Source organism: Erinaceus europaeus, chromosome 4 (assembly GCF_950295315.1).
Source record: "Erinaceus europaeus chromosome 4, mEriEur2.1, whole genome shotgun sequence".
NCBI lineage: Eukaryota > Metazoa > Chordata > Mammalia > Eulipotyphla > Erinaceidae > Erinaceus > Erinaceus europaeus.
In genome coordinates this window covers 58606943-58627080 of record NC_080165.1, presented here as the reverse complement: position 1 = coordinate 58627080, position 20138 = coordinate 58606943, and the positions used below count along the sequence as shown (strand labels likewise).

At 47.2% G+C, this 20138-nt stretch overlaps 1 protein-coding gene across 5 annotated transcripts in view; it reads right to left on the bottom strand.

Annotated features, from left to right (window-relative positions):
- Nucleotides 1-11831: 11831 nt before the first annotated feature.
- ZNF76 (zinc finger protein 76) overlaps nt 11832-20138 on the bottom strand; it is a 45530-nt gene continuing 37223 nt past the window's right edge. For 4 of the 5 annotated variants that reach the window (XM_060189663.1, XM_007532792.3, XM_060189662.1 and 1 more), the window contains 9 exons: nt 19929-20045; nt 19566-19641; nt 18842-18967; nt 18517-18696; nt 17500-17733; nt 17242-17405; nt 15743-15907; nt 14816-14929; nt 11832-12700 (listed from right to left, as the gene is read on the bottom strand). In XM_060189663.1, the coding sequence (XP_060045646.1) occupies nt 12608-12700; nt 14816-14929; nt 15743-15907; nt 17242-17405; nt 17500-17733; nt 18517-18696; nt 18842-18967; nt 19566-19641; nt 19929-20045 (1269 nt within the window). In that variant the 3' untranslated portion in view covers nt 11832-12607. The remainder of the gene's footprint in view (nt 12701-14815; nt 14930-15742; nt 15908-17241; nt 17406-17499; nt 17734-18516; nt 18697-18841; nt 18968-19565; nt 19642-19928; nt 20046-20138) is intronic. The other variant, XM_016192414.2, reaches the window with a different exon arrangement.

Here is a 20138-nt window from a genome sequence, read left to right as displayed (position 1 = left end):
TCTTTACTTAGATATCACCTCAGGGAGGGCTTCTCTTACTCTGTTATTTAAATCTACAGTCTTCTTCTCCTTCTCCTTCTCCTTCTCCTTCTTCTTCTCCTTCTTCTTCTCCTCCTTCTCCTCCTCCTCCTCCTCCTCTTCCTTCTCCTCCTCCTCCTCCTCTTCCTTCTCCTCCTCCTCCTCCTTCTTTCAAGATTTTATTTATTAATGAGACGGATAGGATGAGAGAGAGAGAACCAGATATCACTCTGGCACATGTTCTGCTAAGGGATTGAACTCAGGACCTCTTGTTTGAGAGTCTAATGCTTATCCACTCTGCCACCTCCTGGACCAACCATGTTCTCTAGCCCTCTTACTCCACCCTATTTCTGCTTTATTTCTCTTCATGCCATTTACCATCTTTCATCATATATATTTTCACTTTCATCATCTGTGTTCTTTGACTAGGATGTCAACACAACATTGGAAATTAAAAAATCTAATACATTTATTGATTCGTTGAATAGAGACATAAAGAAATTTAGAGGCAGGGGGAGGGAGGAGTCAGTCGGTAGTGCACTGGGTTAAGTGCACCAGGTTAAGTACACATAATACCAAGTGCAAGAACCTGGACCAAGATCCTGGTTCGAGCCCTGGCTCCCCACCCATGGGGGTGGTGTCACTTCACAAGTGGTGAAACAGGTCTGCTGGTATCTATCTTTTTTTCTCCCTATCTCTCCATCCTCTCAATTTATCTTGGTCCTATTTAATAATATGAAAATAAATGGCCACCAGGAGGGACGGAGGGACAGGGGCCCCTCCCTGGTTGTGGCATACCCAGTTAAGAGCACATAGTACTAAGCAATCAAAGATCTAGGTTCAAGCCCCCTGCCCCCCAGCTGCAGAAGAGGTCTGCAGGTGTCTATCTTTCTCTCTCCCTATCTCCCATCCTTTCTCAATTTCTTTCTCTCCTATCCAATAAAATGGAAAAAAAAAAAAATGGCCTCCAGGAGCAGTGGATTCATAGTGCTTGCACCAAGCCCCAGTGATAACCCTGGAGGAAAAAAAAGAGAAGAGAGAGACACTTGCAGCCCTGATTTACCACTCATGAAGCCCCCTCCCATAGGTGGGAACCAGGGGCTTGAGCTCTGGCCCCTGCAAATGGGAATGTGTGTGTTCTACCAAGTATGTGACTACCTGGTAGCCCCTGGGGATTTTAAAAATAATTTAACATGAAAGAGAGAGAATCAGCATCAATCTGGCATATCTGTTGCCAAGGACTGAACTTTAAACCTCATAAGTAAGAGTCTAAAGCCTATCCACTGTGCAACACCCCAGATAACTACATTGGGGGTTTTGTTATTATAGTTATTATCACTAGGCCTGGCACATAATGCACACTCAGTAAGTGTTGAATGAACTTAAACAAGGAGATGAAGACAAAAAAGAAAGTCTGACAGACATGGACTGAATTAAGGAAATGGTAGGGGTGGAGACCAGTAAGCACAGGGGCTCACCTGCTGATTTCAATCAAGCCTCAGGCAAATTAACTTCACTGGGCCTTTTTTTCTATTTCAGAAAAGCCAGTTCAGGGATTGGTTGGTGGTGTACCTGGTTGATCACACACCTTAACATGCACAAGGACCAGGGTTCACATCCCTGGTCCTCACTCGCAGGTTTGTGTGGGTGGGTGGGTAGGTGGGAAGAAGCTTCACAAGTGGTGAAGTTGTGCTACAAGGGTCTCTTCTCCCTCTTTCCTTCTCTAGTTCCCCTTTCTCTCTTGATTTCTGTCTGTCTCTAACCAATAAGATACTAATATATATATATATATATATATATATATATATATATATATATATATATTAATAAAAGCCAGTTCAAGGAGATAATGTATTCGGAACACACTCCTACACCACCCCCAGGATAGACCTTACACTTAACAACTCAAGTTATCTGAGCTGTTGTCCTTGGCTAATTCACCCACACTGTCCTCTTAGACCTTTCCCCATGGCTGTATTTTTGTGCTAGGCAGACATCTCTGAGCTGTCAAGTGTCAGGACAAAGAAGAATAAAAGGTTCCAGACACTTGAGCTTGACGTCTCTCCCCAGAGAGCTCGGTAGACCTCAGGCTGCCAGGCTTCCTGTGCCTGGGTAAGGGTGGGGGTGGGGGAGGGTGTGGCCAGAGAAGGGCCAGGCTGGAAAGGAAATGGTAGGGGTGGAGACCAGTAAGCACAGGGGCTCACCTGCTGATTTCAATCAAGCCTCAGGCAGGGATTCATTATCCTCGGTTTAATGACAAGGAAATTAAGGCTCGGAGAAGTGAAGTGTCTTGCCCAAGGTAGGCCTCTCAAACTCTGCTTTTGATCTCTGTGCTACACAGCAGGCTCAGGCTGTGTATCAGGCTGAGTGCAGGCTGAGCATCAGAATCACCTGGGGAGTGGGTGAAACTGAAATATGCTGGGGCCCACCCAGACCTACTGACTCAGACTTTCCAGGGGTGGAGTCCAGGTGTCTAGTTTTCACAAGCTGCCATTTGGACTCCCTTATTGAAGACTCCTACTGCCTCTTCCACCCACCCAATAAGCCTCTGACCTCTGGGTTAGCAACCACTGACATTTGATAGAGTTCATCTATTCACTGTTTCCTCTGGAGGCATGTGGGCAACTGGTTCTACACTCGAGGCTTGCAGTCCACTAGAAACTCCAGTGCAAGGATAGATATGGGTGTCTGGCCCATGGTTTTGTAGTTCCCAGCCTTCAGGAGGAACCAATACAGGGGCTTTGGGAGTCCATAAAAGCTCAAGCAACAACTGCAGAGAGGGTGGATAATCTCTTTCCTAGAAGACATTTAGTATTTTAATGTATCTAGGTGCTAAGTGATTCTTTAAAACATTTATTTGTTTATTTAATTGATAGGACAGAGATATTTAGAGGAGAAGGGGAGATAGGGAGGGGGAGAGAAAAAGAGACACCTGCAGCTCTGCTTCACCTCTCATGAAATCCCCCCCCCCCCCCCCAGTAGATGGGGACTGAGGATAAGTGATTCTTTTAAAACATATAGACACTGGGTCAGCCGAGGATCAATTCCTGGTACTACCAGTGCTGAGCAATGCTCTGGTAAATGAAAAAATATATATACACACACCCTCGCCTGTAGGCCCTGCCCTTTGTCGGCAGGAGACGCCCCTTCACCGTTAGGCCCCACCTTCTCCGCCTACCAGGCCTCTCTTCAGTCTCACGCTGTCCCTTGCTACTCTTATCACTCCCTGTCTTATTCCAGTTCTTTTAAAAACACCTGCACGATATCATTCAGGTTTCTGCCCCAAAGGTTTCTGTTCACCCCTACACTGCTATTTCCTGACAGAAATGGAGTCTTTTACAGACATTGACCCATTTATATATGGCCATTAAGAAAGAGGGAGATGTTGGGAAATTGTGAGGATGTGGTTGAGCTTGGCAGGGTTTGAACCTGAGGGGTGCGTCTATCCTGTTAGTCTTTCTCTCTATTGAGAGGCTGAGCAAGGAGGAACAGCAGTAACCCCAAAGGTGTGCCTCATCCTATCAGACTCCCTGTCTCACAAAGCACCCTGCATTCCTGATACTATGGCCATTAGATTAAAAGAAAGGGGGAGATGTCAGACATTAAGCCAGCCCCCCCCATCCTGTGTTGTTGATACTATGGCCTATTTACATAATCACTGTTTTGCCTGAAAGATTCCTCATTCATTCCTTTGATCTGTCTTCTTTCTACCTCGAGACCCGCCCTGCTTGCAGGGAACATTAATCCCACCAGTTAAAACCATTGCAACAGTTGCTAAGGAAGTTCCCAACGTGCCTTTTTCTTTTCTCCGCCCCCTTTTCCTAGCCATTTCCATTTCCGACTTGCCACTTCTGGTTTTATCCTATGAAAGTCACTTCTGTGTCTGGTTTCTCTCTTTTTCCGTGTCCTGACCTGGAGGAGGGCAGGCATGCAGACAGGGAGGCGGACGCTGGCCATTGCAGTTTGGTGCCATGTAGCTTAACCTGCTGTGCTCACACCCGACTCTGGGGCTCCCGCATGAATAAAGAAATGTACTACCACGTCGCCACAAGTTCCTGGTCTCTCTCCCGCGACGCAAGCCCGGCAGTCTTTTAAGGATGTGTTTTCTTAAACTTTGGGCACTAATGTTTAACTACTATCAGAAGAGTATGGGGATCTTTCGAAGGTGGGAGTTCTCGATTAAGTATGTACCTACTGAGAGTAAGGGGGGGTTGGGTGTCAGCATAAAAGTAAAGGCAGTTCTATGGGAAAGAATTATAAGGGTGGAAGGGGACTTCACCCAATGTGGTTTTGCTGCAGGAGTATCAGTACTTTGGTGGTGAGTATGGTGTGCCAATACATCATGGAGAGGTGTGAAACTTTACCCATAAAACATAGTATTGTAGGGGCTGGGTGGTGACACACACACATCACCATGTGCAAGAACCTGGGTTTAGGCCCTTGATCTCCACCTGTAGGGAAGGGGAAGTTTCATGAGTAGTAGAGCAGGTCTGCATCTCTCTCTCTCTCTCTCTCCCTTTCTCTGTCTCTCTCTCTCTCTCCCTCTCTTCCCCTCTCCCTCCCTCCCTCCCTATTTTCTCTTTTTCTATCAAATAAAAGGAAAGAGAAGGCCACCAAGAGTGGTGGAGTCATCATGCAGGTACTAAACCACAGCAATAATCCTTGTGGCAACAGTCTTATAAACTAAAGTACCTCACTAGAAAACTAAGGCCAGGGAGATAGTGCCAATGGTAGTACAATAGACTTTCATGCTTTAAGTCCCCGAGGTCCCAGGTTCAAATCCCATTACTATTATAAGCCAAAACTGAGCAGTGGTCTGGTAAACAAAACAAAATGTGGGATGGGTTGCTTCACAGATCAAGTTCACCTGAGATATATATATTTTAAATTTATCTGGGGAAGGGGTAGATAGCAAAATAGTTATGCAAAGAGACTCTCATGCCTGAGGCTCCAAATTCCTAAGTTCAATCATGCACCACCATAAACCAGAGCTGATTAGTGCTCTGGTAAAAAAAAAAAAAAAGGGGGAGTCCAGCGGTAGCACAGCAGGTTAAGCACACATGGTGTGAAGCGCAAGGACCAGCCTCAGGATCCCAGTTTGAGCCCCCAGCTCACTACCTGCAGGGGAGTCGCTTCATAGGCAGTGAAGCAGGTCTGCAGGTATCTGTCTTTCTCTCTCCCTCTCTGTCTTCCCCTCCTCTCTCCATTTCTCATTATCCAACAACAATGATATCAATAACAACAATAATAATAACAACAACAAACACAAGGGCAACAAAAGGAAAAATTAAATTAATTAAATTAAATCTCAATTAAATTAAAAATATATATATATATAATATAATTTTTTATCTGGTAGAGTCAGAAAGAAATTGAGAGGGAAGGGGACATAGAGAAGAGGAGAGAGAAACTCTGTAGCATTGCTCCACTGCTTGTGAAGCTCTCAGCCCCCAACCCCTGCAGATAAGGACTGGGAGCTTGAACCCAGAAACCTGTGCATCATGATATGTTCACTCAATCTGGTGTGCTACCACCCAGTCCCCTAAAAGTGTTTGTTTTTGTTTTTCCGAGGCTCTGTTAAACTCTGGCTTCTGGTGGTGCTGGGGTTTGAACCAGGAACCTCTAGTACCTCATATCTGAGATAATTTATTTTAAAAAAAACATTCTTTTTGTAGGTTACTTGGATTGCTTGGTGACCTCTCAGTTCAACCCTTTGGCTTTACAGATGAGAAACTGGAGGTTGAAAGATGAGTAGTGACTTGCCCAAGGTTATGCAGTTGGGGAACATCATAAGTCTAAGCCCATGTGGCTCTGACTGTATCTCTGCACAGCTTTATACCACCCTCCATTGCCTGAGTCTGAGAGCAGCAACAGTTGGGTATCAGGGCAAAGCTGATGATCCCAGTCAACAAAATTCTGAATTGAGTTGTTCTTGACTCCCTTTCCACTAAAGAGAGAATTGTCCTTCTCTAGAGTAGGCAGAACCTGAAGCCCAGAGACTCTGAGTAGGCAAGAGATTCCAGGGCTGCACAAGGAGCCAAGTGGGGGCTCCAGAACTGACAAGGCCAAGACAAGAAGGAAAGACTCCAGGTTGCCCTTGCGGACTTCCCAGTGCTCCTTCTAATCAAAGGCAATGGTAAACTTGTTTCTTCCTTTTTTTTTTGTCTTCCTACCCGACCACCTCCAACGTCTGGCTTATTTTGCTTTACATTTATTTATTTTACTAGAGCAGAGCAAGGCTCAGCTCTGGTTTGTGGTGGTGCAGGGGATTGAACCTGAGTCTCAGGCATGAGAGTCTCTTCGCATAACCATTATACTATCTACCCCTAGTCTGGTTTATTTTGAACCTAAGACCTTTGGTGCCTCTGGTGTGAAAGACATTTTACATAACCACTACACCATCTCCCCAGCCCAATTTACCACCCCCTAAACTCCTAAAGACACATTGCCTCCTCTATATTGCTAACTCCAGCTCCATCACCCCAGGCCTGGCAGTCAGGCAGGAGGTCAAATTCTCAGCTGATTCTCTAGGAGACCTAAAACCAAAACTGCTTATTCAAGAAAAGGTAGGACCACCATTAGGAATACCCCATTCCCAAGGGTTTCCTCCTTGGAGGACCTCTGTCAGGCTATCTACTCTAAAGTTCTCTAAAGAACTTTCCTATAGACCTTGAAGACAACTATAGTCCTCAACTTCTGAGAAATTTTGTATTCAGCCTAAAACCTACTTGAACAGAAGTGTCATTCCTAGTGACTAGGGAGGTGGTACAGTGGCATTGGACTGTTAAGCATGGGATCCTGAGTTTGATCACCAGCATTGCATGTGCCAGAGTGATGTTCTGGATCTCTCATCCTTTCTTTCTAATGAATAAATAAATAAACAAATAAAGTCTTTAAAAAATAAGTGCCATTCCTATTGATCTATTTTATTGTTCTCAACCCAATTAGCAAAAGGTCATTGTACTTTTTACAAGAATTCAAAAAGCAGGAAATGCATTTGATTTTCCCCTCGGGTCTTCTCTTTTCTACAGAAAATCATCTTGACTCCCTGGGCTGCTTTTCTGAGGACTTGCTGTTCTTCCTTCTCCCTCTGGTTTCTTCATGTATTTGCCTAGACGGTTGGTGGGCTGTCCTTCTACCAACACATTAAGTGAGAAGTGACTGTCATATAGACATATCAACAGCTTGCTCTAGGCTGGTAGTTTTCCTGTCTGGTCCCAACCAATGACCCCAAGATCAGGGATACTTTTAGTGAGCACTGACTAAACTCAAGATCTTATCCCTTGCCCTAAGTCTTTATAGAGAAGAAGACAGGTCTTGTTCATTTTGTCTGCTTCTTCCTCTGCTTTCTGACCACTTCTCTATTGCTCTCTGCTTTTCCGGTAGCCCCACCCCCAATACTACCACTACTTCCTCCCTCCTAGTCTAATATCCATCACTGTGTGCTTGGGGGAAAATTGCCTTCATTACTGTTTCCTATTATGACAAGGGCCTTGGTCATTTTTGTTCCACCCACCACCAGGTCTGAGACTCCCACAGTTAACTCAGATTCTCAGAAAGGACAAAAATTGTTTTCAACTGAGAAGAAATCAGAGTCATAGTCTATATGACCAGAGAGGCTGTTGGCAGGGGACTCAATTTGAACTATGATGTTGTACAAAAATAGCAGAGAGTTTAAGTATGCAAGCTCCCCATGGAATCTTCCCTGCAAATACTCAACTTGGGTGGGGTAGGGAGCAGGCCTTGGGGCTAAGTTAGAGGTAAGATAGACAGAGGCTCAAGATAAGAGTGATGACATTAGGAAAAGGGGAACCACCTGAGGGCTGTGCTTGTCTCATAAAGAGCATGGAGAAGTCACAGGAAACACAGGTCATGGAGACTTGGGATATGGTATTTTGGACACAATAAAGTATGGAGGTTGGGATTATTCCTGTTAAATATTAAAGGGTCAAAGTAGGAAGTACCTGTGGGGCATAGAGGTTCTGCAGGGGTAGATTTTTGGATGTCCTGGTTTTTCTCTGATCTAAGCTAAAAATCCAACTAGATGACATGATCTGTAATGAAAGGATTCAAGTAAAGAAGAAGGATCTGCCAACTAAAGGTTCCCCCCAAGGTGACCTGAGGTGGTAGTCTTTTTCCTAAGAGAGTCAAAAATTACTTACTGGATGTTCACAAGTCTGACTAAAGGATCTTTGTAGGGTGAGATTATTTTGGGACTCTAAATTCATTGTGTCCATGTTTAACAAAGGAGCTGTTGTGTGTTTAGAGGATAATGACTCTCCTTCCTACCCCATTTATTTCTATCAGGTTCCTAGCCACATTCTAATTTGGTCAACTAAGAATGAAAGTTTCTGCAGCAGGAGGAGGTGACTCAGTGGGAAGAGTGCCTGTATTACACACTGAAAGCTTTCTGTTCAGACCTGGTACTGCATATCCCAGAGAGGTGCTGTGCTCTGCTCTGCTCTCTCAACTATAAAATAAATAAATAATGGTTTCCTTTAGATTGCATCCATCTTTTGGGACTTTGAGGAGACAGAAGGAATCTAGGGCTCCCTCATTTCATGCCAGGAAAACAATCAGTTCAACTTGGCAAATGGGAAGTTGGGGAGAGAGTGGACAGCAAGATGGCCAGTTTCTGTGTCCTCATTCCCCCCAAGAAACCCAGCATACCAGCCTACCCCACCTCAACCTGTCCCCACACTCTACAAGTTTTCTTTCTTTCTTTCTTTCTTTTTTTTTAATTTTATTTTACCAGAGCACTGCACATCTCTGGTTTAAGGTGGTGCTGGGGATTGAACTCAGGATTTGGTGGCCCAGACATGAAAGTCCTTTGCATAACCGTTATGCTATTTCCCCAACCCTGTTGTTTTTGTTTTTGTCTTCTAAAGTACATCTGAAGCCTCTTCCTGAATGCATATTTGTAGAGTGAATGAATGAACCCCTCTGAATGGTGGGCTCCCAGAAAATATCTATGCTGCTCTTCTTTTCTCCCGAAGTTACCTGCTTCCAATGGTCTCAGACCTTGCTTCTTCCCCACTAAGTAGAGTGGGAAAGGTAACACTAATCCAGGACTGGACAAGAAACTTTCAGATCTTCCAGGAACTATGCAAGGCCAGATTATGAATTTTAGGGCCATCACCTATGGGCTTTCCCATGGGTCTCAGATTCCATCCCTTCCCTACTTTATTTATTTTTTTTTTTTTTGCTTTTATTTTATTTATTTATTTACCAGAACACTGCTCAGCTCTGGTTTATGGCAGTGCTGGGGTTTGAACCTGGAACTTTGGAGCCTCAGGTATAAGAGTCTCTGTATAACCATTATACTATCTATCCCCACCCCCTACCTGAGTCTTAATCCAGAGGTAAATTTATCAGTCTGGTGTGTGATGGAGGAAGGGAAGGAGGAGTTGAGCAGCAGTAGAGTGGGGACTCCAGTCTTCGTTCCCTCCCAGCCCTGTCCTACCTGAGGCAGGGTTCAGAGGAGCTTCTCTCCTGCCCAGTGATGATAGTGAGCTGGCCTGGTTTGGAACCCAGTGAGTCTTTAAGCTTCTCTCAGCTCTGGGAGGAAGTAACTGATAAATACAAGCTAACTGTCTCTCTTCAAAGCCAGAAGCAGCAGGAAGGAGTAGGGTACCTGCCCAAGCTTGACTCTGGGGAGACATGTGTGCTCATCACAGAGGCAGGAATGTAGCCTGGCCTGTGGCCCTTACCACACCATCATGCCTTTTACCCTCCCAATAGTCGAGGGGGGCAGGACTCTGGGGGATGGCTCTGTAAGTGCCTTGCTGTGGCCTCTGAACAGTGGGCAGTAGTACCCGCTAGGTCATGTTGCCCCTGAACCCCCTGCCCCTGCCCCAAGGCCTGAACCTACCGGCTGGCTGGCTGGCTGCATCAGCCAGGGTGGAGAGGCTGATGGAGTACATATCCCGGCCTCCCCTGGCCCCACCGCGTGTCCCTCACCTTGAGTTGAGACTTGGAGACCTTGCCGCTCTTCTCCACGTCCAGCGCTGTGAAAGCATACCAGATGGACTTAAGCAGCTCCTTTCGAAGGGCCATGGCTGAGGCACCCGCCCGGCCTGGGGGCGGCTCTGACACCAAGATCCGGTTTCAGGAAATGCAACGGCTGCAGAGACCGCAGAAGGGCCATGGCGCGGAGTGAGAGCTCCACCTGCCTGCTTGCGCAGGCTCCCAGTGCAGGCAGGAATCAGCCTGTTGCACTGTGCTCAGCGGCCAGCCAATTCCTTGCATGGGAACTGGGAAACAAGCCCTAAGAACTAGAGCCGCTTTAAAAATCTCCTTAATCCCAAAGCCATCTAAAGTCTACTGGATCCCCAAAGGAAGTTTGCTGAGATAAAAAGAAAGTCCACCTTGACTTTGGAGTCCAACAGTAGGGCTTCTGTCTTAAATCCACACTTAGCTGATGGGAAGCACTGGATAAATTAATCCTCAGTTGGTAAAACAGGAAGAATACTAAGCTTATAGAGTCCTAAGGATATAAAGCACTGCATAAACCCGGATGAAACATTTTAGTGTCATTTAGCATTGCTGTGCTGGTGGGGCTCCTCCCAAGAGGGAGAAAACAAAGGCAACAATAAAAAGCTGGAGGAGGAACTGGGCCAGGCTCCTCTGAACTTCAGGAGGATTTAGCACATGACATGCCACCTCCTCATCCTCTGGGCATTGGCTCTAAAATGCAGTTGAAGGACTGTTCACTCTGGGACCCACCGACCCTTGAGACCCTGAGGTTATTTTGTGAGCCTTGTGGAGAGGTTTTCAAGAATATTAGCAGCAGAAGGCTTAGCACTCAAAACCCTCCACAATGCTATTAGGTTTGTGTTTTGTTTTGTTTTGTTTTTTTGGCTTTTGTTTTTCTTTTAGATCCTATGCCCGTAGGGTTGGGACATCTATCAGGAAGAGTACTCAGGGAGGCTGAAGGAGCCTGTTCAGGCAATTGAGATGGTCTTGACAGTCCTCTCCCTGAGATACTGCAGTTCCTTCTGCTTCCAAGAAGCCAGTGGGAAGGGTAAAAGAGAACTTACCAAACATACTAGGAGAGGACTAGTGGGTCTGGGGAGGATTCCATTCCTGGGTAACAGGAAGGCACTTAGGACACATTCATTATAGTGGACAGCGGACAAAAGGTACCCCCTTATGCCTGCAGTTCTTCCATTCAGAAGGGGCCAAATCTAGAGTTCTCATGAACCTCCTGTATTCCTTCCTCCTGGTTGGGGCTAGCCTGGTCCTATCATACACTTTTCAGGGGATCCTTATTACGGTTTTGGAATTCCATAGTGTAACACAGACACCTAGGTGAACACCCCCCAGAATTTGCACATCAGAGACAAAACTTCACAGACATCAGAGATCCCCAATAACCTTGACAAACCTCCCTCCCCCCTCCAATGTAGAGCTCTGCTCCTATGGAACAGCTGACTATGTAGTATGTGATGGGGTGGTGACTGGGTTCTGGAGGTGCTGACTACATCACACACACACACACACACACACACACACACACACACACACACATACACACACACTTCTTCCAGCCCAACTATCCTGAGGTTTGAGATCCAACCAGAACTTAGAAGTTACGGTCACATTGGGCCTTTCTGGCCACTCTAGAGACCATCTACACACCTATGGGCAGGAAGCCACTGACAGTTCCTCAGGGCTTATCTTATACCAGAACTTCCTCCCACCGATAGACCCTAGTAGGACAGCCCCACCAATAACACACTGAGGATAAGTAGAATTTGTCTGATTTGACTAGCTCCTCTACTGTGGAAAGGAGGTAGGGAGGAACCCAGATGGAAACTTGTAACTTTTATTAAATATTCATTCACCCGTTTACCACCACCTTCCAGAGCAGGAAAAAAAAATATCAAAATGAAATTAAAAAAAAAAAAAATCAAACCCAATCTCGAGTATATACATGGCCACTCCCTGCCTCTCTGCCAGAGAGACTGGGGGAAAGCTGGGAGTGAGGGGTGGTGGTGGGGGTGGCTGGGCACTTTTTCTCCAGCCACAAGCCCCTGAGCAATTCTGATTGTGGTAGCAGGAAGTCCCTGCTATCAAGTGGCCAGACATCTTGGCTGGCTTCTGTGGAGGTGGTTATTGCTGGGAGGAGCAGGGCTGGGTCTGCTCTGCCCCGACTGGGTTGAAGAGCTGTCTGCCCTCTTTCCTGATGAGCAGTGACTAGTCAGAGTGGAGGACCATTCCCCAGCAGTCCCAACTGCCACCCGAGAAGGGAAGTGAGCTAAGGGCAGAAGGGTGTTATCTGGTGGGTGGAGAGTGGGTACCCAGTTGGTTTGGAGAGGAGGATGCCCCAGTGCAGGCTGGTGATCTAGTTTGTCCTCCTGAGCTCCTGAGGATGATCTACTCCTGATTCCAGCTGCTTAGTCTTCTTCTTGGACAGGGCTCTGTCTCCTTCACGTAGGCCAATTTCTTGCTGCCTTCTTGCCCTTGGAGACCTGTATGGCCACCTTCCACAAGTCAGCAATAGCCTGGGCCCAAAGAGGCAAGGATGCAGCATGGCATCTCTTCTAACACGGTGTGGGACTCAGCCCTCGTGGGCTCAGCAGCCACTCTACGACTCTGTGGTCTCCAAGGTCACGGCTCCTTGCTGCATGGCAGCAGTGGCCACACTGATGGCTTCCTCTAAAGTCTGCTGCTCCTCCAGCTACAGGAAGAGGGTAGAGAAGGAAGAGAGTCAGACTCTCCCTCCTGGATTCTAGTAGTAATAGTACACGGCCTACATGAATCTCCCCATCCGCCTAGAGCCACATACAAAGTACTGAGTAGGGTCTTAATAAACAGTACTGAGAAAGAGTTTGATGAAGCCTTGACAAAGTGTCTGATTTGACACTGGGGGAATGGCTCAGCTGGTAAAGTGCAAGGTGTGCTAGGTTCAATCCCTGGTATTGCACATACCTGAATGGAGCTCTGGCTTCTGTAACTCAAGAACTAAATAGCCTGGGAGGTGGTGCAGTGGATAAGACACTAGACTCTCAAAGCCTGGAGTCATGAATCCAATCCCTGACATCAAATATACTAGAATAATACCCTTATGTTCCCTTTCTTTCTCTCTCCCTCTCTCAATAATAGATAAATACATCTTTAAAAGAGAGAGAGATACAGAAGAGAGAGACATAGGCCAGAGCAGTATCCTTTTGTAAGCCCACTGTGCCACCTCATGGGCTGATTTTTCCCCTTTCTTTTTATTTGATAGAACAGAGAGAAATTAGAGGGAGGGGGTGAGATAAGGAGAGAAAAAGACAGACACGTGTAGCACTGCTTCATCACTCATGAAGCTTCCCTCCTGCAGATGGGCACTGGGGACTTGAACCAGGGTCCTGCATATAGTAACATGAGCACTCAATCAGGAGCACTACCTCCTGGCCCCTACTTTTTTTTTTTTTTTTTTAACGAGTCCTATTAGGCTGGGCATGGTCAGGGAGCCACGGAATAGTCCAGGGTCAGAGAGTCTTGACTTGCTAGTTGGAGAGGATTTTAGCAGTCATTTACACTGACCCCCTTATTTTCCAGAACAGAAATGTAGACATAGGGTGGGGGTAGATGGCATAATGGTTATGCAAACAGACCCTCAAGCCTGAGGCTCCAAGGTCCCTGGTTCAAGCCCCTGCACCACCATAAGCCAGAGCTGAGCAGTGCTCTGGTAAAAATAAAAGTAATAATAATAATAAATATGATTAAAAAAAGAAATGTAGACAAAAAGAGATGAATGACTTAGACCTCTAGGTAGACTGCAATCTTAATATAAAAGATGGAAAGGATCTCACTATTCTATTCAATACCTCAGGCAAGAAAGAACCTGAGACAGATGTAGATATAAACAGAAAGAAATTTGCCCTTTGGCATGGGCTCTTTTTAAAAATTTTTAAAACTATTTATTTTCCCTTTTGTTGCCCTTGTTTATTTATTTTTTAAGATTTTATTTATTTATTAATGTGAAACATAGGAGAGAGAATAAACCAGGCATCACCCTGGTACATGTGTGCCAGGGATTGAACTCAGGACCTCCTGTTTGAGAGTCCAATGCTTTATCCACTGTGCCACATCCCGGACCATGTTGTCCTTGTTTATTTAAATTTTTTTATTATCTTTATTTATTGGATAGAGACAGCCAGAAATCAAGAGGGAAGGGGGTGATAGGGAGAGAGACAGAGAGACACCTGCAGGCCTGCTTCACCACTCCTAAAGCTTTCCTCCTGCAGGTGGGGACGGAGGGCTCGAACCCAGGTCCTTAAGCATTGTAATACATGTGCTTAACCAGGCGCGCCCGCATCTGCCCCGCCCCTCTTGTTCTCTATTGTTGTTGTTATTGATGTCGTTGTTAGACAAGACAGAGAAATGGAGAGAGGAGGGAAAACAGAGGGGAGAAAGACACCTGGAGACCCGCTTCACCACTTGTGAAGTGACTCCCCTCGGTCGGGAGCTGGGGGCTAGAAGCGGGATCCTTACGCTGGTACTTCCGCTTCGCACCGTGTGCGCTTAACCCGCTACACTACCTCCTGACTCCCGGCATGTGCTCTTTTAAGCCAAATGTCCTTCTCTTCCAGATCGCCACCAAATTCTCTTGCCCCTTCCTTGTTCCTCTTTCTCTGTGGGGCCTTCCCAGATTTTTTTTTTCTTTTTTCTTTTTTTTTTTTTTTTACCAGAGCACTACTCAGCTCTGGCTTATGGTGGAGCGGGGGATTGAACCTGGGACTTGAGGAGGCCTCAAGCATAATCATTACGCTATCTACCCCCGCTCCCTACCCAGATTTCTACCCACCTGTACTGCAATGTGAGTTCCATTGGCTGTGGCCAGCAGCGCCACCTGTTGGTGATGCAGGGAAGTTACACTTGAGTCCTCAGCCACCACAGCCCCAGAGGTAATGATTGTGACCTGAAATACAGAACGTTTTCCAACTTATTTACTATTTTTCCTTCCAATCCAAGAAAAAAAAAAATCCCTCCAAGCAAGGTGGCCGTGAGAAACTAAAAGGAGAGAAGATAAAATCATTATAGGTCGGATCAGTTAGAGTTCAGAGCTAAGTGAAGTTCTGTTTTTCCCTTACAGTCCAATTTAATTTAGGGGTGTTAAATGATAGGACAGGTATTTAAAATGCCCCAAGATAATTTAATAACATCATTCAGAAGTATAATAAGGTTTATAGAAAATTTATTTGTCCAAAGTAGCAAAGCAAATTATGCTTTGCTAAAAAAAAAATAATGCTTTTGGGGCCAGTTGGTGGTGCATCTGGTTGAGCACACATGTCACAGTGTGCAAGAACCTGGGTTCAAGGCCTGAGAGGGGGGAAGCTTTCTGAGCACTTAAACAGTGATGCAGGTGTCTCTCTTCTGTATAAGTACTGCACGCTAACTGATTTGCGCCACTGGAGCTCCTGGTGTCTCTATTTCTTTCTCCCACTGTATCTCCCCCTTCCCTCTTGATTTTTCTGTTCCTGTCCAATAAATTAAGTATTTAAAAAAAAGTTTTTCAAGATGAGAGCTGCTCATGGCCGAGTTGTGGGGAAGACTGTGTGTGTGTGTGTGTGTGTGTGTGTGTATGTGTGTATCAAGTTAACTAGTTTCACCTGCACTTTAACCTGCCCCACATCATTTAAACCACCCCCTTCTCTTTCCCTCCCTCAGCCCCCGTCCCTGGGCCCAGAAAGGAAGGACAAGAAGAAACCCCAAGCAAACCACATAATCATACGGGCTGTGTCTGGGTGCCATCAGCGGTGACCATGGTGACTGTATGTGTGCCAGATGTGGCAAGGTCGTTGTCATGACTGGGGATGGTGAGGGTGGTGCTGCCATGCTGGGTCACCATACTGATGGCACTCCCAAGAGCCTGCAGGTCTTCTGGGGACAGATTGACCTGCCAACAGGAAGGCAGATGATGAGCTGGGAGTGCAGAAAAGGGTTGTCTGAGAGCCCCTAAGGTAGATGCATCTGCTCTCCCAGAGGGTCTTAGCTTATTGATTAATACAGGGACAGAGGGTGTCGGGGACAAGAAAGTTCAGTAGGCTGCAAAGGGGGCTATACTGGATGAGCTCTGTTGACCAACTATACTGACCACCTATTTACCTCAGGGTTCTTTTCAGAGCAACTCAGTGTCTCCACCTAATTGTATTCTCAAAGCAACTCCAGGAGAACAGGTGTGCTTGAAAGTGAAGGGACTGACAAGGCTTCAGTTATATTGTTGGTTAGAAACCACAGGCTTGGGGCTGGGCGTTAGCACAGCAGGTTAAGGGCACATGCGTAAAGTGCAAGGACCGGCGTAGGAATCCCAGTTCCGGGGGGGGGGGGGGGGTGTCGCTGCAGGTCTTCAGATGTCTATCTTTCTCTCTCCCTCTGCCTTCCCCTCCTCTCTCCATTTCTCTCTGTCCGATCCAACAACAATGACATTAATAACAACTATAATAGTAACTACAACAATAAACAACAAGGGCAACAAAAGGGAATAAAGAAAGAAAGAAAGAAACCACAGGCTTTCAGGGGCCAGGCAGTAGCACACCTGGTTAAGTGCTTACTTTACAATGTGCAAGGACCCAGGTTCAAGCCCCTGGTCCTCTCCTGCAAGGGAAAAGCTTCATGTGAAGCAGGACTTCAGGTCTCTATCTCTTTCCTTCTCTATCTCCTCTCTCAATTTCTCTGTCTCTGTCCAATAATAAAAATTAAGATATTTAAAAAAGGAGTTATATATTTTTTTAAAAGAAAGAAACCACAGGCTTCCAGCTCTCATACTATGTCCTGACAACTACATCAACATGGCTCTCTTGAGAAGGACATCCAAGTTTTTCATTCAGATGATCAGGACCTGCCAGCCTCCATGTAAAGAAAGAAACTTTTAATTGTGGTTAAGAAGTTCCAGAGGCTGAGCTGGAATCATGAGGAGGAAGACAGGCTATGTTATATTTGATATCTTCAGTCTCGCCTCTCTAAAATCCATAGGCTGTAAAGAGAAATCCATGGGGTGAAAGATATAGCTCAGTGGTAAAGTACACACTTCATGTATGAGGTTCTGGGTTTAATCCCCAGCACCAAAAATAGAAAAAAAAACAAACAAAAAAACAGCAACAGCAAACCAAAAATGCTAAACTGAAACAAAAACCAGAAGCTGGGTGGGAAGGGAGGCTGTCAGAACTTTGGGGCTCCCCAGACAGTGAGAGAGGGTACCAGCCTGCACTACTGCTGCCCCTGGGCCTGTACCTGCTGGGCACCATCCTGAGTGATCAGAGCCACCTGAGGGGCTCCATCTTCCTCGGTCACCATGGCCACTTGAGCTGGGATGTCATCACCTTCTTCTTTCACCTCCGAAAGGTAAGCAACGCAGGGCCTTTTGGGTGGTGAGCTCTCCTCGGCTGCAGAGGCGGCTGGGAGAGGAGAACCCAAGCTGACGCCTGCCACCAGATGGCCACGGGGAACACTTCATTCTACCCACTCTCACCAGCTGCCCACAATCCTCACCTTCAAGTTGCTGCTGCTCATAGAGGGCCTGCTCACTCTCCTCCGTGGCCTCCAGCTCACCATGGGCGCTGCGCTTGTGCATGGCCAGGGTGGAGGTCTGCCGGTAGGTCTTGCCGCAGGTACTGCAGGTGTAGGGCTTGCAGTGTGTGTGTACCACATGGTGCTTATACAGGCTCGAGTACTCGGTGAAGCGCTTCCCACAGCCTGGCACCGTGCAAACGTATGGCTTCTCCCCTGGGGACACTGGGCTGTGAGGGGGGTGGGACTGGGGCTGGCAAGGGGGAAACTAAAGGGACACAGCTGGGGGACAGGGCTGGTGAAGGGGGAGTTGAGGGAGGGGAGAGGAAGGGACACACTTGGGGCTCTGAATACACAGAGCTGGAAAGATAAGTCAGAGGAACACAGGGGATGTGAGGGTGGGAGGGACTGTTGACCCCAAAGACAAGGTGGAGATAAAATGGGGGATGTGGCAAGACTGGTGGACTATAAGGTTGAGGTCTGTGAACAAATGAGGCAGAAGACAGAGAGGGATGACTGATGTGTCAGGTGCTACAGGAGAGTGAGGGAATGTGGCTGAGAGATGACACAAAGGCTGAACAAGGGAGGTGACAAGGGGAAGGGGGAGGATACAAAGGAGTCATGGACAGTGGGTAACGTGAGGAGCTGAAGATGCTACTTCTCTATGCTTCCCCCATGCCTGACCCTAGCCTTTCCCTGAGAGTTTAGAAGGGGGTAAATTGGGGGTGGGGTGGGAGGAGAGCACATAAAGAGATGTTTCAGAGCACTGAGGGACCTCAGAGAGGAATGGTAACACTTGTCAGCCCGGACTTATCGAGAAATGAAGAAAGTGCTCACTGCAAGTTAGACAGTGACTAAAGGGATATAGCCAGAAGCACAGAAGCCCCTTGTCTCCCTGAAGACCAGCAGAGAAGGGCTGAGAAAGTGTCTCAGGTCAGAAGCCCAAATGAGGGGGTCGGGGGCTCAGAGGAAGAGTTCCTCGCATGCCAGCTGGCCCACCTGTGTGGATGCGCACGTGATTCTTGTAGTTGGTGGCGCTGGTGAAGCCACGGCCACAGTGGGGCTCAGGGCAGGTGTAGGGCCGCTCCCCTGTATGGGTGCGCACATGTACCTTGCGGATATTAGACGTGGTGAAGGAGCGGCCACAGCCCTCAAAAGGGCACCGGAATGGGCGTTCACCTGTGGAGACAGGATGTGAGGTGGCTCAGGAAGGGTGGCCCTGCCAGGATAGGGAGCAAGGAACAGGAATAGCTCAGGGCTTCGGCCCCAACCCTGGAAAGGCAGTGGTGTTCCCTTTCCTATGCAGAGGCAGGGGCAAGCCTACCAGTGTGGGTCCGGACATGCTTCTGCAGGTCGCCTGAGGTCTTGAAGGCCTTGCTGCATAGCTCCTCTGGGCACTTGTATGGCTTCTCACCAGTGTGTGTGCGCACATGGCTCTTCAGTCCATATCCTGTCCACGGTGGGGTGGGGGTGTTAAAAGATCACGCAGTGGGTCTTCTTTCATGGTCTCACCTTCCCGACTCAGGTGCTCCATCTTAAGGTGTACCTGTGCCGTGCCTCCTTAGACACAAGAAGCCTGTGTCTACCTCTAGCCCATCCCTCCTGAGCAGGTACATAGGGCTGAAAAGGCCACTTTGCTCTCCTTTTCTCTACAGGGCAGCTGGTGCTATTTCAGAATGAGAGAGGGCAAGGGAACCTAGAGAAGTTAAGGTGAAAGGTCCTCATTTCAGAGGGAAAGAGAAGCCCACGGAGATACAGTGACCCAGCCTGCACTCCATAGCTGGCCAGAGTCAGAGCTGACTTAAGAAGGAGGGTCCCTTTACTATGCCCTCAGATCCCCTTTGCTGGCCTGGGCCATGCTGCCTCTTACTGTTAGAACAGGTTTCCTCCAGAGAGAGTACCCTGTGAGTCAGAGTACTGACAGCAGTTTCTCTGGGAAGGCAGCCTGGAGTTGGGTTCCATTGGAGGAGTTCTCAAAGCTAATCTAGAGTCTTGGGCTCTTAGTAAGAAGTGGTGGTCCACCTTTGGCTTCTATCCAGGTAGGTTACCTGTGGCGAAGGCCTTTCCGCAGCTGGGAAAATCACACCTATATGGACGGTCACCTGTATGAGCTCTTTCATGCACCTGTGAAGATGAACAGTCATGTATTTCAGAAGTATGAATGGGCTTTTCAGTTCTCTTGAGAGCTCAGAATATCAATGCTGGCCACCTCCTCCAAATGACCTTCCTTGATTCTCCTTCCTCCTCTATGTTTTGTCAGAGACCCCAGTGTTGACATTTCTATACACTCATTTCTCCCTTCCAGTAGGCAATGAGCAACTTGAGGGCAGGAACCAGAATCTCATCAAAGTGGGAAAGCAGAATTCTATGGGAAATTTGGCAAGGCTGAGCCCTGTTCACACTGCCATTACCTTTAAGTGATGAGCGGTAGTGTAGAGACGCCCACAACCCTTGTAGCCGCAGCGGAAGGCTCTGTCTCCAACTTGCTGCCCTTTGCCATTATGGGGAACCTGGCTGTCGTGCAGAACCTGAGGAAAAAAAATCTTGGAGTCCCTATGCTTTTTCCTCAATGAAGGGAGGGGAGAGGTGGGAAGAGGGTCCACAAAAGGCATCTCCGAGAT